This window comes from Parasteatoda tepidariorum, chromosome 7 (assembly GCF_982258835.1).
Source record: "Parasteatoda tepidariorum strain Cologne lab strain chromosome 7, Ptep-v5.0, whole genome shotgun sequence".
Classification (NCBI taxonomy): domain Eukaryota; kingdom Metazoa; phylum Arthropoda; class Arachnida; order Araneae; family Theridiidae; genus Parasteatoda; species Parasteatoda tepidariorum.
The window spans coordinates 86,877,801-86,890,977 of record NC_141761.1 but is presented as its reverse complement, the minus strand read 5'-3'; the positions used below and the strand labels follow the sequence as shown (position 1 = coordinate 86,890,977).

The 13,177-nt window shown below is 28.5% G+C and overlaps 1 protein-coding gene across 1 annotated transcript; it reads left to right on the top strand.

Moving 5' to 3' along the window:
- Positions 1–2,580: 2,580 nt before the first annotated feature.
- Positions 2,581–12,821, top strand: LOC107450557 (uncharacterized). The gene is made up of 5 exons (XM_043046441.3): positions 2,581–2,695; positions 4,181–4,396; positions 8,098–8,301; positions 9,913–10,150; positions 12,188–12,821. Exons 1-5 carry the CDS (start codon positions 2,638–2,640, stop codon positions 12,333–12,335), a joined length of 864 nt encoding a protein of 287 aa, XP_042902375.3. The 5' UTR covers positions 2,581–2,637; the 3' UTR covers positions 12,336–12,821.
- The last annotated feature ends 356 nt before the right edge of the window (positions 12,822–13,177 follow it).

The following is a 13,177-nucleotide window of genomic DNA, read 5'->3' as shown; positions in this document are numbered from 1 at the left end:
GTTTTCCTCCAGATATTTTCAATTTATTATAAAAGCTGCTTTTGACATTTAACCCAAACGGGATGCAGCCGTGTTTGTGACCAGTCATTAAAATTTTACTTAGTTTGTTTTCCTCCAGATATTTTCAATTTATTATAAAAGCTGCTTTTGACATTTAACCCAAATGGGTCGCAGTCGTGTTTGTGACCAGTCATTAAAATTTTACTTAGTTTGTTTTCCTCCAGATATTTTCAATTTATTATAAAAGCTGCTTTTGACATTTAACCCAAATGGGTCGCAGCCGTGTTTGTGACCAGTCATTAAAATTTCACTTAGTTTGTTTTCCTCCAGATATTTTCAATTTATTATAAAAGCTGCTTTTGACATTTAACCCAAACGGGATGCAGCCGTGTTTGTGACCAGTCATTAAAATTTTACTTAGTTTGTTTTCCTTCAGATATTTTCAATTTATTATGAAAGCTGCTTTTGACAAAAAGTTTTCTCCAAGAATTTCGGACCTCTAAATGTTGAGCTGCCCACATACAACGTGTTCCATAATGACCGCCCTTATATATACTTTTAGAATCCTTTGAAATTTTTTAAAAAAAGGTATACACAATAGGTTATAGGGGTTTTAAATTAATATTTAAGCGAGAATGAAAGAAAAACAATAGCAAATTAAAAAAGAGGGTCAGAAAACGTGCTCGATTACCGGGAGAAACTGAGAAATTGAGAAGTGATTCTTAGAAACACCTCCACGTTTCATCTGGCAATCAAGCTAGTTCTGGTGTTTTTCTTGTTACCTTCCTCGCTAATGATTCAACATATTTCAAATGCGTTTTCTTCATTATCTAACGTTTTCTTCGCTGGTACATTGAATAGAGGTCTCTAATGTGGTCGCAAACGGTCGGCACGGATTCGGTAGTATATATTAAGAGCAGCAACTACGAAACACCTTATGGATCATTAGTTTTGCTAGTGGTTTGAAACCCTCTCCTGCGATGCCATTTACAGCTCTTCATTTCCCTTAAAGATACCATTATTAATGAATAATTAGGATATTTTTATATAGTTTAACTGTTTTTCTAATTTAAGAGAGGTTTTTTTTTTGTTTATTTAATTTAATGTTTGCAATTTCGCTAATAATTTAACTGAACCTTTTTTTGTTATTAAAGTCCAAATGAATATCCGTTCTTTGTACAGGATAAAAACAGAAGCAAGTAATCAATCAATCGGTATTACTTAGCACTACGCAATCATACACAAAACTTAAAAGCATTCCGGTACGATTAGAAAAGTTAAAATAAATGAAAAATATTGTTCATTGCACTTTCCAGTGAATTTGCGAACACGCTTTTAGAAATACAAGTAATCAAAGTATTGTTTGACTATAATCAAGATCTTTTGAAATTGAAAATTATGTTATTGTTCGCAACCATCTCTTGATAGTACAAATCTAACAAAATCAAGCAATTTCCCAGATTAATTTTCACTTTACTACTAAACTTAAGCTTCCTTATTTTAACTACCATTCATTTTATATTATTTTTATTTTTAAAGCTTATAGAAACACGTTTCAAAAGCGTAGTTGTAAAACAAAAGCGCAATTTCAGATAATTTTAAGAATAATAATTCAGTGACCTCGCTTTTATATGCCATCCGCATCTTTATTTCAAAACGAAAAGGAGATTAATTGCTAACGAAGGTGTAATAAAGTCTAAGTGTAGCTCGTTTTTGAGTAAATAGAGCTGTAAACTAGCAAACATCACTTTTAAAAAACTGGGAAAACTAAAAGAAAAATTTGTTTTTTACCCCCTTCCCCGAATGGACTAATACAGAAATTTTTGAACGAATTTTAGGCTCGGGACCTAAATTATCCCTTCCATTTGCTGTTCAAATTTTAAGACACAACGTTAAGACCTTATTAGGACCAATTTTAGGAACTTAAACGCTACTGGACTTATAAGAGAGACACAAGAACTCTTCCTTTTATTATAAAAGATTAATGCATTACTATATTTTCAGAACTACTATTTACATAAGTTATAATACGCTTTATGTAATTCTCAAAAATCGGTATTTTTTAAATATTTCCACTGAAAAATTAACATAAATTAAAATCGATATAAAAAAAAACTCCTTAATTCTTTACACACATCAAATGATAACAAATACCCGCTACACCTAAAATATACGCAGCTATTTTGGCATTTTTCAGTGAAACTTTTTGCAACTTTCTTAAAGTTAAGTATTTCATCAATCATAATGTATTACAAGCATTAGACACGACTTTATTTTGAAGGAGCTTAGCAACGAGAATATAGGATGAAATCTAAGTTTTCTTATTAAAACAAAATATACTAACAAATATAGATATTTGCGTAGTTAAGAAAACAAATTCAATTCAAAGCGAAACGCACATAGTTACTAATGGATGTAATTTGTTTCTGTTGAGGAAATAACATTCATGAGATTTAAAGCTATTTTCATGTTTTTACTCGTATAATTGGGAATTGATATTATTTTTTTTATAAATATCAATTATAATGTTGGTTGTCAAGATATATAAAGCCCCGCATACATATAGACACTAATTTAGAATGAATACTTGTTTCAAAGTAGTATATCATCATATAAGCTTGAATCGCCAAACTTAACATGATCAGCGAAATATTCTTATTACTCTTATTTACATTCTCCGTAGTGAATTCGGAAAGTGAGTTTTTTCTTTAATTCTAAAATACATGGCATGAAATAAATTGCAGAATATGTTAAAATTATATAAGTAAAACAAAAAAAAATATTCAACTAAGAATTCAATTTCTTTTAATTAAAAGTAAATAAAATTACAAATTACTGAAAGATAATCATCAAACATTTTAACAAATGTTATCTTAGTATAAATTTGGCTTCTATTTTGCAAAAGAAATCAAATACTGTCTCTTTAAACGTATTTACCAAATTCTCATTTGAAAAAGAAAAATTATATGAAAAAAGATATTTATATAGGATATTTGTTCGCAAACAGTGCTTTTTTAACGTTTTATAAGATACATTAATTATCAATAATACATCAATAAGAATTGCCTCGAACATATTTATTCTAACTAATATGTAAGTACTAATCCTAACTTAATTAAATTAATTGACTAATATATTAAATAAAATTTGTTCATGTAAAGCAACGCATTGTGCATGAAACAGATCGTTAAGTTACATATATTTGAAACGAATCACCTTAACGGTAATTTATAATAACATATTAATGTAATTTACATTAAAAAATAATAACTGTAAAACGGTTAATAATTTTAGACACCGGTTCAAATGAGTTTATCTTAAGACATAACGTAATAAGTTAAAATCATAGAATTATGTTTGTTTGAACGCAAAAACATAGCGTTTGTTAGATTTTTATTCAGCGATCAACTTTTTGCATTAAGATTGAGAACATAAATTTTAAAATTAAGTTCCGTTCGCTCATAAGCTTTTTTTATTTATTTTCTGGGCAAGTAACCATTTTAAGATCCCTTATAGGGTCTTAAAATATGCAGCTAACCCAATAATTATTGGAAATTGTTTTATTTTAAGCTGTATTCTAACGCTTTACGGGAATCGTAATTATCTTTTGCTTTGTTGATGTGTGGTTGATGCTTTAAATAAATGTTATTTTTTGATAAAAACTCTTCAGATTTATCCGTTTTTCCATTCAACGTCATCTTCTCTAAGGCAGCAATCTTCGGAAAATAACGAGCTTAAAAACTTAAGAAAGTTCTTCAGAAGCTTTACCACCACTTTACGAAATATCACATCTTAAGCTAGTGAAAACAAAATAAAACTTGAGATTTTCCGGTTAATAAAAATGCCCCAAAAACCATCATATAAGCACTTGCAGTATTTTACATTTATAGTATTTTATAGTTTGATATTTTTTACGATATTGGGGTAAGTATTCAACAAAAAAAGATTTTGAAACAATTGAGGTAATATTAAAAGTAAATAACACTTTAAAAAAAAGTGAAGAAATTTATTCTAACTAATATGACATTAGTTACAATAAATTTTCTGGGTAAACATAATTTTTTTTTCAAGTTTCAACAATAAACTAATTTTAACAAAATTATTGAATAAAGTTAAGTCATTTCGAAAACGAATTTTGATATATTTTTGTAATTAGTGCCGTTTTTATTTATTTAAATAGACTGTCCTCAAATGTACTACTGGTTGGAAGCTGGAAAAACATGCATCCATGTTTCAAGCAGAAAAATTAAGCTAAGCGACAAGGAATCGTACTGTACGAATGAGGCAGGAGGCGGCCGCCCATTTATGAAACGACTAAATGATGATGCTTACAAGGAATTGGCTAAGAAGATAAGAGATAACATCAAAAATCTAATCCCTCAGCAAGTATACATTGGTACAAATACTTTATTTGAATACATTTAAATGTAGGTAAAAGTACTTAAAAACAAATTTTGCTTAGTAAACTAAAACTAAACAGTTAAAAACAGAACTAAATAACCTTGCAGCATTCAACGGTACTATATCTATTTTTGAATTATTAATATTTATAATCATAAATATACAGTGTGTGTGTTTATAACAGTGTGTAAATATACAGCAGTGTGTGTGAACTCAAATCCAGTACATATACTATATATATATATATATATATATATATATATATATATATATATATATATATATATATATATATATATATATATATATATATATATCAAATGTAGAGAAAACATGGAAACATTCTTAATTTTCTTCGCATTTTTTTTTCTTTTGTATTTATTTATTACGCTATATCTAACATATATAATTCTCTTACGTGGCTCCCTAATTTTGGCTGTATTTCTTTTCCGCCGGTGTCAACGTTTGCTTTGTTTTGTTTACGTTACTATTTCTCTTACGCGGCGAATCGACCAATGATTGCCGCTAAAAATGTCACATGCCAAATCTAGCTGAGGTGGCTCAACATATAGCGCTTTTAGAAACGGAAACTGTACTTATTGTACTTTGTACTTATTCACAGTTATTTAGATCTAAGTGAAACAGTTTTTCATCACTGAATTTTTTTTAAATTTACAAAACCAATTATTGATAAATTTTTGAATATGAATGAAAAAAAATTCGAACTACCTATTTTTGAATTTTTATACTTCAGCACAAGTACGATTCTGATAATCTAACAGACTATTTCAGTAACTATTAGACTATTTTTTTTATGATTAAAAAATGCCAAAAAATTAGTTTTACTTGTAATTAGAGTTTCAGAAAAAAATATTTAAAAGGGACACAGGTACCCCATCTACGTCAAAGGGTTAAAACACAAATTTTACGGGAGAAGCATAATCTACCAGAAAATCGTTATTAAAAATTTAATTTAAAATAATTCAAAACGTGTAAAAGTTGACAGCCTGTGATTCCCCCTCATTCCAAAAAAAAAAAAAAAAATAGAAAATAGCACGCCAACTTTCAAGATTTTAAAAAGGATAGACAAATTAATTTATGAAACATATAAAAAAAGAATCGAATAAATATTAACACCATATTTTAAAGTAACGCTATTATTATACAAAAATAAATTATCATAATAATGCTACAATTAAATTATTTGTTGAATTCTTTTCAAAGTACAAAATTTATGACAACAATCGTTGTACCTGCCAAAAACAAAATTCAATAAAAAATATTTTAGAGTACTCTACATTTGGTCCTAATGTTAAAAAAATAATACTTCATATTAAAAATTCGAAAATATACAAAATCTATTTTATCGTTTGCGAATTTTAATAAGTTATGTTTCAGAAGCAAAATTAAAATTAAATCCGAAATGCAAACATAATTCACTGAATTATTTAGTGCGGTTTAATTGCATTTGCACTTCTTTTAAAAAAAATTAAAAGCTTTTACTAAACAGTATAGTTAAACTGAGACTTGATAAAAACTCAATACTTACAATTATCTTGATTCATTACAACTGTCATCTCTTGGGATTTTTTTCTATTATACAAACTAAGCTCGAAATTGTTTGCTTTTATAAAATGTGTTCATAAAATTTGTATTTGTTCATAACATTCATAAAATTTGTTTTTTATAAACGTTTCCAAGCTGGAGCTTAATGAAGATTAAAATAAAGCTAATGAAGATTCTTAACTCCATAATTTAATATCAGTCACTAATCTTCCATTATGAAAACGTCAAAAGAATCCAATAAAAGCAATGAATATGATATCACAGCTCTCTTTCAGGAATGCTCTAAATTTAAAAACAAAAAATATTTAGATAGTTTTCGAGAGAATTAATTCATTATTTTGCATGCATACAAATTGATTTAATTTTATACAATAATCTTTAACTAAGACTGTTGCCATACCATCAGTATTAAAGTATAGGATATGAAAATTCTTTAAGTACATATTCTATTTTTAAAAAAATGTCAAAACTGGTTTTCAGATATTATGGAGCTTACAAATTGTTAATGAAATTCAATAAGCCTTAATATACAGTTGTTTATAAATTTACTAATCCTTAATGATTTAAAAATTAAAATGACAGTAATTTAGATAATAATTATATAAAGAAGAAATTATCTCAAGTTAGGAAGAAAAATGTTAAGCAAACTGTTCTATAAATGGTGGATTTTCAAATTCGCTTGCTAATTTTAAGTTTTATTTAATTAATTTTTTTTAAATGAAAAAAAAATTAGATCAAGACATTTTTTGGGTAACAAATTATTAATGAGTTACAAATTGTTAATGAAATTCAATAAGCCTTAATACACAAAATTTGAAGCAAAGTGTTCTATAAATGGTGGATTTTCAAACTCGTTTGCTAATTTCAAGTTTTATTTAATTTACTTATTTTTTTTAAATGAAAAAAAAATTAGATCAAGACATTTTTTGGGTAACAAATTATTCTACCGTAATCATCTCTAAAATTAGGAAACAAATTTTAACATTTGTTTTAAATAGAAAATATGGATGCTGGGTTTTTCCTTTTTACATTAACAATCGAAGTAGTAAACCTTTAATGTCGTATTCTCTTTAATCGTTTTTGGCGGTAACAAAATCCTATTAAAAATGGCGAAATAAAGTAGATATTAACTTTCCCCTTTTTATCAAATCATGCATTTTAGTTTTATTCTTTAGGAATAAATCTATTTTAAATTTATAATGTGTTTTGGCTGTCTAGAAATCTTATATAACTAGACGACTAATACAATAATGTTTCGCTTATCTTTTTTTATAAGAAGCAGTGATCTCTGCGTTGTAACAACATTTATTTAATTGAAATAACTTTTAGTAAACATTTATTTATTATTATTTTATTTAAAAATCAAGAAAAATTGAATGTTTACAATTTTTTACACTTTAAACATCGTAATTTTACATGGCAAAATTCAAATTTTGAGCAAAATCTATCAAATAGTTCCTTAGATATCAAATTTTAAATAAGTCATGCATTTAAAATGCCTTTTATCATGAACTACTTTCGCTCGAATAACGAGAACTGAACAACTGATTCCGTTCGAATTTTTCCATGAAAAATTACATTTTAAATATGATCTAAAAAATTATTACTTTACAATTCAAACTTTTTTCGACTAATATCCATATATTATTTTATTACTAAATAAAATAATGCGTACTAAAAGTTTTTTTTTTTTTGCCTGAGATCTTTGGATGAACGAATTTAATGTGTGCAAAAATTTTTCAATTTGCTTAAAAAGTTCTCAATATGGCGAAACACGTAAAAAGTTAAATCAACAATAAAGGGTCCAAACTATTGGAACCATATTTCCTAGATTGTAGGCTACCCCCTATATTTAGGGGTTTAGAAATCCGAATCTGTTAGGGAAAAAAACATGTTTATTTCATATTTAAGGCTTATTTGAGGTCACCTCTGTGTCCATTGAGATTGAGTCCTCGGACGTTATCCGATCATCAAATTAAAAATTATTCAGGGTGGTTAAGTTTTTTTTTTTTTTTTTCTGCGCGCGCGCTGTACATTTTAATATAAGTAAGAAAATAACACTAATAACAGTTAAATTTTACGATGTTTCTCACTGTTTTTTTTTATTGGCAATTGTCTTTTGATGAATAGGAATGAAAAAAGAGGATGGATTTGGATCAAAGAAGTGGATATATGAGAACAACGAAGGAACTGTTCAACAAGACGACTATCCATTGTGGGTAAGAGATCCCGAAAGCCTGAATTGTGCAGTGGTAGCAGCTGGAAACGATTTCAAAGTGGAGCCTTTTGCTTGCAATCAAGAAGTAGTATTTTTGTGTGAATTAGACAAAATGCGTAAGAATTCTTTTTTCCTTTTTTTTATCCTAATAAATAATTTAAGCAAAATATATAAAATTTGAAAATATAAATGTGTTTTACACAAAATGATTTTGAGATATTGTTCAAAAATAGGTCCGGATCATGATAACAAGTATCATTCAATGCCCACAATCTCGGAGACTAAAACATGCAAGACAGGTAACAGAAACAACACAGCACAAAGACGGATTAACACGACATTTTTGTTTAAAAGAAAGTATTAGAGCAGGTTTCCTAAGTTGCAACCTGCTGCTGATGTCTCTATAGACGAACATTCACAAGGATGTAGGCCCAACTTTGAATACCAACTTTTTTGACTCTCGTCTGCCAGAATGTTGTACCACCAATCTGTACAATCTGCCGCTTAAACAGAAAAAGTGTGAAGTCAATATGGGTGCATACACACACACACACTGGGCAATGGATTAGAAACCTTCGATTAATTCTAGGAGGAATTCTCGATTCTAGGAGGAATTTGATTTGCCATTTGCATGACGTGTTTACCCTTGAAAAATACCAGGGTCCCCCTTCCGTGTCAGTAGAGCATGTCTTATATCAAGATACTCCCAACAGACACAGGTGGGTGCACTGCGAACAGGGCAAGATAAAATATCCCAAGTTGTTAATTTATCGGCCAATAAGTGTACTTTAATGAATAAAATAATCCCTTACGTTTATGAGTTATCAACCAACTTCGTCTTTATCTATAAATTCTTCAAAATCTAAGACGTTCAACACGATTTTAAAACAACAAAGCTGAACAATGTCCCGTTTCGTGTTATCATACACGTTATGCCTATTCTTCTTTATCAGGTCGCTACGTTGTCTAACAAAACGTAATTTGCGTCTGATATTTTAGTACAATTTAATATGAAAATAAATAGCTGATATGCTACTTTACATTTCATAGCATGCTGAATCCTAAAAAGTGGGGTCCCTAACTCTGAGAAAAATTTTCATTTTTGTAGAGTCAAAGCTTTAAAAAAAGTTAATTTTCTACAAAATATATACACATGCAGATTTATAAAAACTTAAAAGGAAAGTAGAATTATAATCACTAAATTGAAATTAAGTTATAAAAATATTCAGTTTACAAAAAAAAAAGAGTTAATTTTTTTTAAAGATAAATTACAGGAAAATATTATGTAAGTTAGAAACACTTTTTACGTCATTTCACAAAATTTTTCCAAATCCGTACGTATATGTTTAAAAGAATACGAAATTTTATAGCAGTTATGTTTGTTTTTCTCTAATAATAGACAAAGGGTACCTTAAATACAGTCCTTAATTTCGGTGCTTAAAGGTAAAAATTAAGGAAATAAAATTCCGATTAAAAAAAGATTATAAATTCATAGAGAAGCGATTATGAAAAACTGTACTTGACAATAAAACTGGTATAAAACAATTTAAACACGCCTTCATTGTCCGATTGCCTCTGACCCCGATGGGGGTGTCAGATTTTGGTAGTGCCTTTCGTTCGTTTTAATACTAATTTTTAAAAAATATGCTACTAAAAGAGTTAATGATTATTGAACATCCTTTATATTTATTTATTTCACTAACAATAAATTTCCTTACTTTTTGCAGCTTGTCATCATGAACAACTGAGCTACGTCAACTACCACGATAAATGCCTCTTTTTGTTTCCTCGAAAAGAGTCCTACAGAACTGCACCAAATTTTTGCATAGATGGCCATCTGTTCCCTTACAAAGATGCCAGTTCCACGAAAAGCGTGGCTTCAGCAATTCTCAGCTCGCCTCTAGATGGAGGAGTGTTCTTAGGATTAAAGAAAATGGATGATGGATCATGGCAATACGATAATGGGTAAATGATATATTTCAATATTCATTTTTGCAATGCACAATTACTCTCACGCTTTAATAGACAGCTAGGCATAGTGAGTTCCAACCTGACAATAGATGCAACAAGAGGAAAGTTAAATATGGCAATTTTGAGAGGCTAAAAGTTCTAATGATTGTTGTGGCAAAGAATATACATAAGGAAAGAAGTCTAGCTTCCATTGAGATAATGTAAATCAGTACTCCAAGGTTAGATGCGGTCCATGTGTATAAAGGAAAAAACAACATTAAGAGGCACAACAGCAGAGATTCTTGAAACGGAACCCTCCTCTCCTCCTAACCAATACTGGGGTTCTGGGAAGCGTTGGTGTGAAGAAGAAAAGTTGTCTTTTTTTATCGTTGGTTTGCTCCACGTTTTTACACTATTGATAAATAGTCCTATACCATTAATTAAGATATGAATTTATGAATTCATTTATGTCTTTAAAAATGCTTTTATGTCATTCATGTTAATTAAATCTGCATACACATTTTAGCATTGAAAGAAAGAATAAAATGGTGGTTCAGCGTACCCCAACCATACATGTAAAGCTGTCCAATAAACAGTTCACAGATGACGTACCGTTTGGTTGTCACTTAGCTTCTTATGTGCGTGCGCTGGATCTTAGTTCAAATGACACTCTGCTAAATCTGAGTATTTTACTCACCCTGTAAGTTGTTTTTCTTGTATGACATACTGAACCGAGCAGTTCCGCACATTATTTATGTATTCGAAGGGCTGGACTTCTTCTCTTTTCTATATTCTAAGGTTTTGGTGTGAAAGTTTGAAGAGAAGGGTGACAATTCAAAAGCAAATCAGAGTCAAAAGCATTACCATTAAAAGATCCTTAAAAATGGGGCTGGATGCTTGCCATGTTTGGCCACAATTTTTTATGCATGTATATAATACCTTCAAACCAATCAATTAATTTAAATTTTTTTAAGTAAATTAAAAAGTACTTTCAACTGACCTGAATGAGATGTTTTTACTTCATTTATTAGTTAACACAAAAGATAGAAAAAGCCAATGGTACATATTATCTTGCAGTTTTGCAGTGTCTCTAACAAAGAAAATAATGAACTAAAACTATTTTTTTTAAAAAAAATTTTTTTTAGTATTTGCATTTAATTTTTAAAAAAATTATAAAAGGTTCAAAAATAACTCGATGTTCAAAGAAGTTTGAAGACATAATAAAAGGTTTAAGAACAGACAAAAACTAAATTGAAAATAAGAATAATAAAAGAGGGATAATATAAAAGAGGGCTAAAATAGAACTGAAGCGTCAAAATTTTTGCAAACTTATCTCATTGTACTAGCAGCATCTACACTTTTAAAACTAAAATAAGAAATTCTATTGTAGATTTTTAGAAGATCTGGCTTCAAAAAAAAAGAAAAAGAAAAGATCTATACAGTAAGGGGTTGGTTAAAAAATTCCAAATATGAATACGTCTATTTTTCTATACACAAGCCTTTAGGTGGATCATTTTAAATTATTTACCCTTTGTGGGACAGAAAAATTTGAACCAAAATGACTGTCAAAAAAACGTCTTAAAAAATGTGATCACTGCACGCATGAATCAATCTGATTTATCTGTTTATTTTGTTTAAAATAAAAACTTTAAAGTAGGTTGTTTACAAACTATAAAGTTTACGAGATAAAAACTATTTCAAATTTTAGTCAACCAGTAAAAACAACCCCTCTTATTATTCTCAAAAATAATAAGGGGCAGTTTTTTCCTACCGCCCCTGAAAGGGATGGGGCATAGTTTAATTAGATTTTTCTCAGAATTGAAGAGTGCTAAAATTAACCCACAAACACACACTTTTAAAATCTGGCAACAAAAAAGCTCTAACTCATTTATAGTAGGTTTAATTTTTGACCTTAATTTAAAAATAATTCAAAAAAATGTTCAAATCACTTTAAGGCTTAAAAAAAATTATTGTAATTCTAATGTTCGATACATGTCATTGAAACTCAAATTTATATTTTTTTTAAAAAATGTTTTTTTGTTTTGTTTACAGAGTTGAAGAAAAAGATCGGTGGAGTGAGGGTGAGGAAAGGGAATGGGATTGTGGAATAATGGCATTTGAACAAGATTTTTCTTTTGGTTTATTTACTTTCAGTTGTGATGATGATATGAGAATATTGTGTGAGTATAAAGGTGAGTAACAAGCAATAAGTTCATCATGTTTCATTTGGTTGCACCATTCAATACGCGCAAGAAGAGAATAGTATTTTAAAAATTAAATACATATTTATGTTCAATTCAATTTAAAAATAAATTTTTGACTAAATTGTTTCAATAGCCAGAAAAGCTATACAAACACATAGAATGCCCCACAATGCTTCTCGATATTAGCTCAATCTAAATCATTTCAGTTAGATTATGATAACAGGAAAAACTGCGCTTTCTTGCATGAGAAAAGTATTTGCTGTTGACCTAATTTCTTAATGAATAATATTTCCTACTAACTGCTGGATCGTTAATCATGGAGCTATTCTGCCAGTCACAATTTTTTTTTAAACTTAACTTTTTGAAAAATAATAATTTTCAAAAAAAAATCTTTCCTTTCTGTCAAATAGACAATATGATGAAGAAAGAATATAACATATAGATATCCTATAAGTTATATTCTTTCAAAACAAAATAAAAAATTAAAATATATTTTAAAGCATGAAGATTACAATAAAGCTTAAGCCCAGCAAGAATAAGAAAGAAATATAAACTAAGAAAACTAAGCTAAATAAATGAAAACTAAGATACCTTAAAAGAATATGAAAGATAACATCAAATTTAATGAAATAAAGAAATTAATTCCTCAACAAACACAAAATGCTAAAGGTTGTCTCGTGTAATGTAATAATAAAATTATAAATAAATCGGTTTTTGTACAATTTTAAATCAGAATAACTAAATTCAGGTGTCATTGAAATATATTCTTATTCTCTAAATACATAATTGTGTTTGTCAAATTAAGAGTGATTTAACAGAAGTGCTTCCAGTTTTGTAT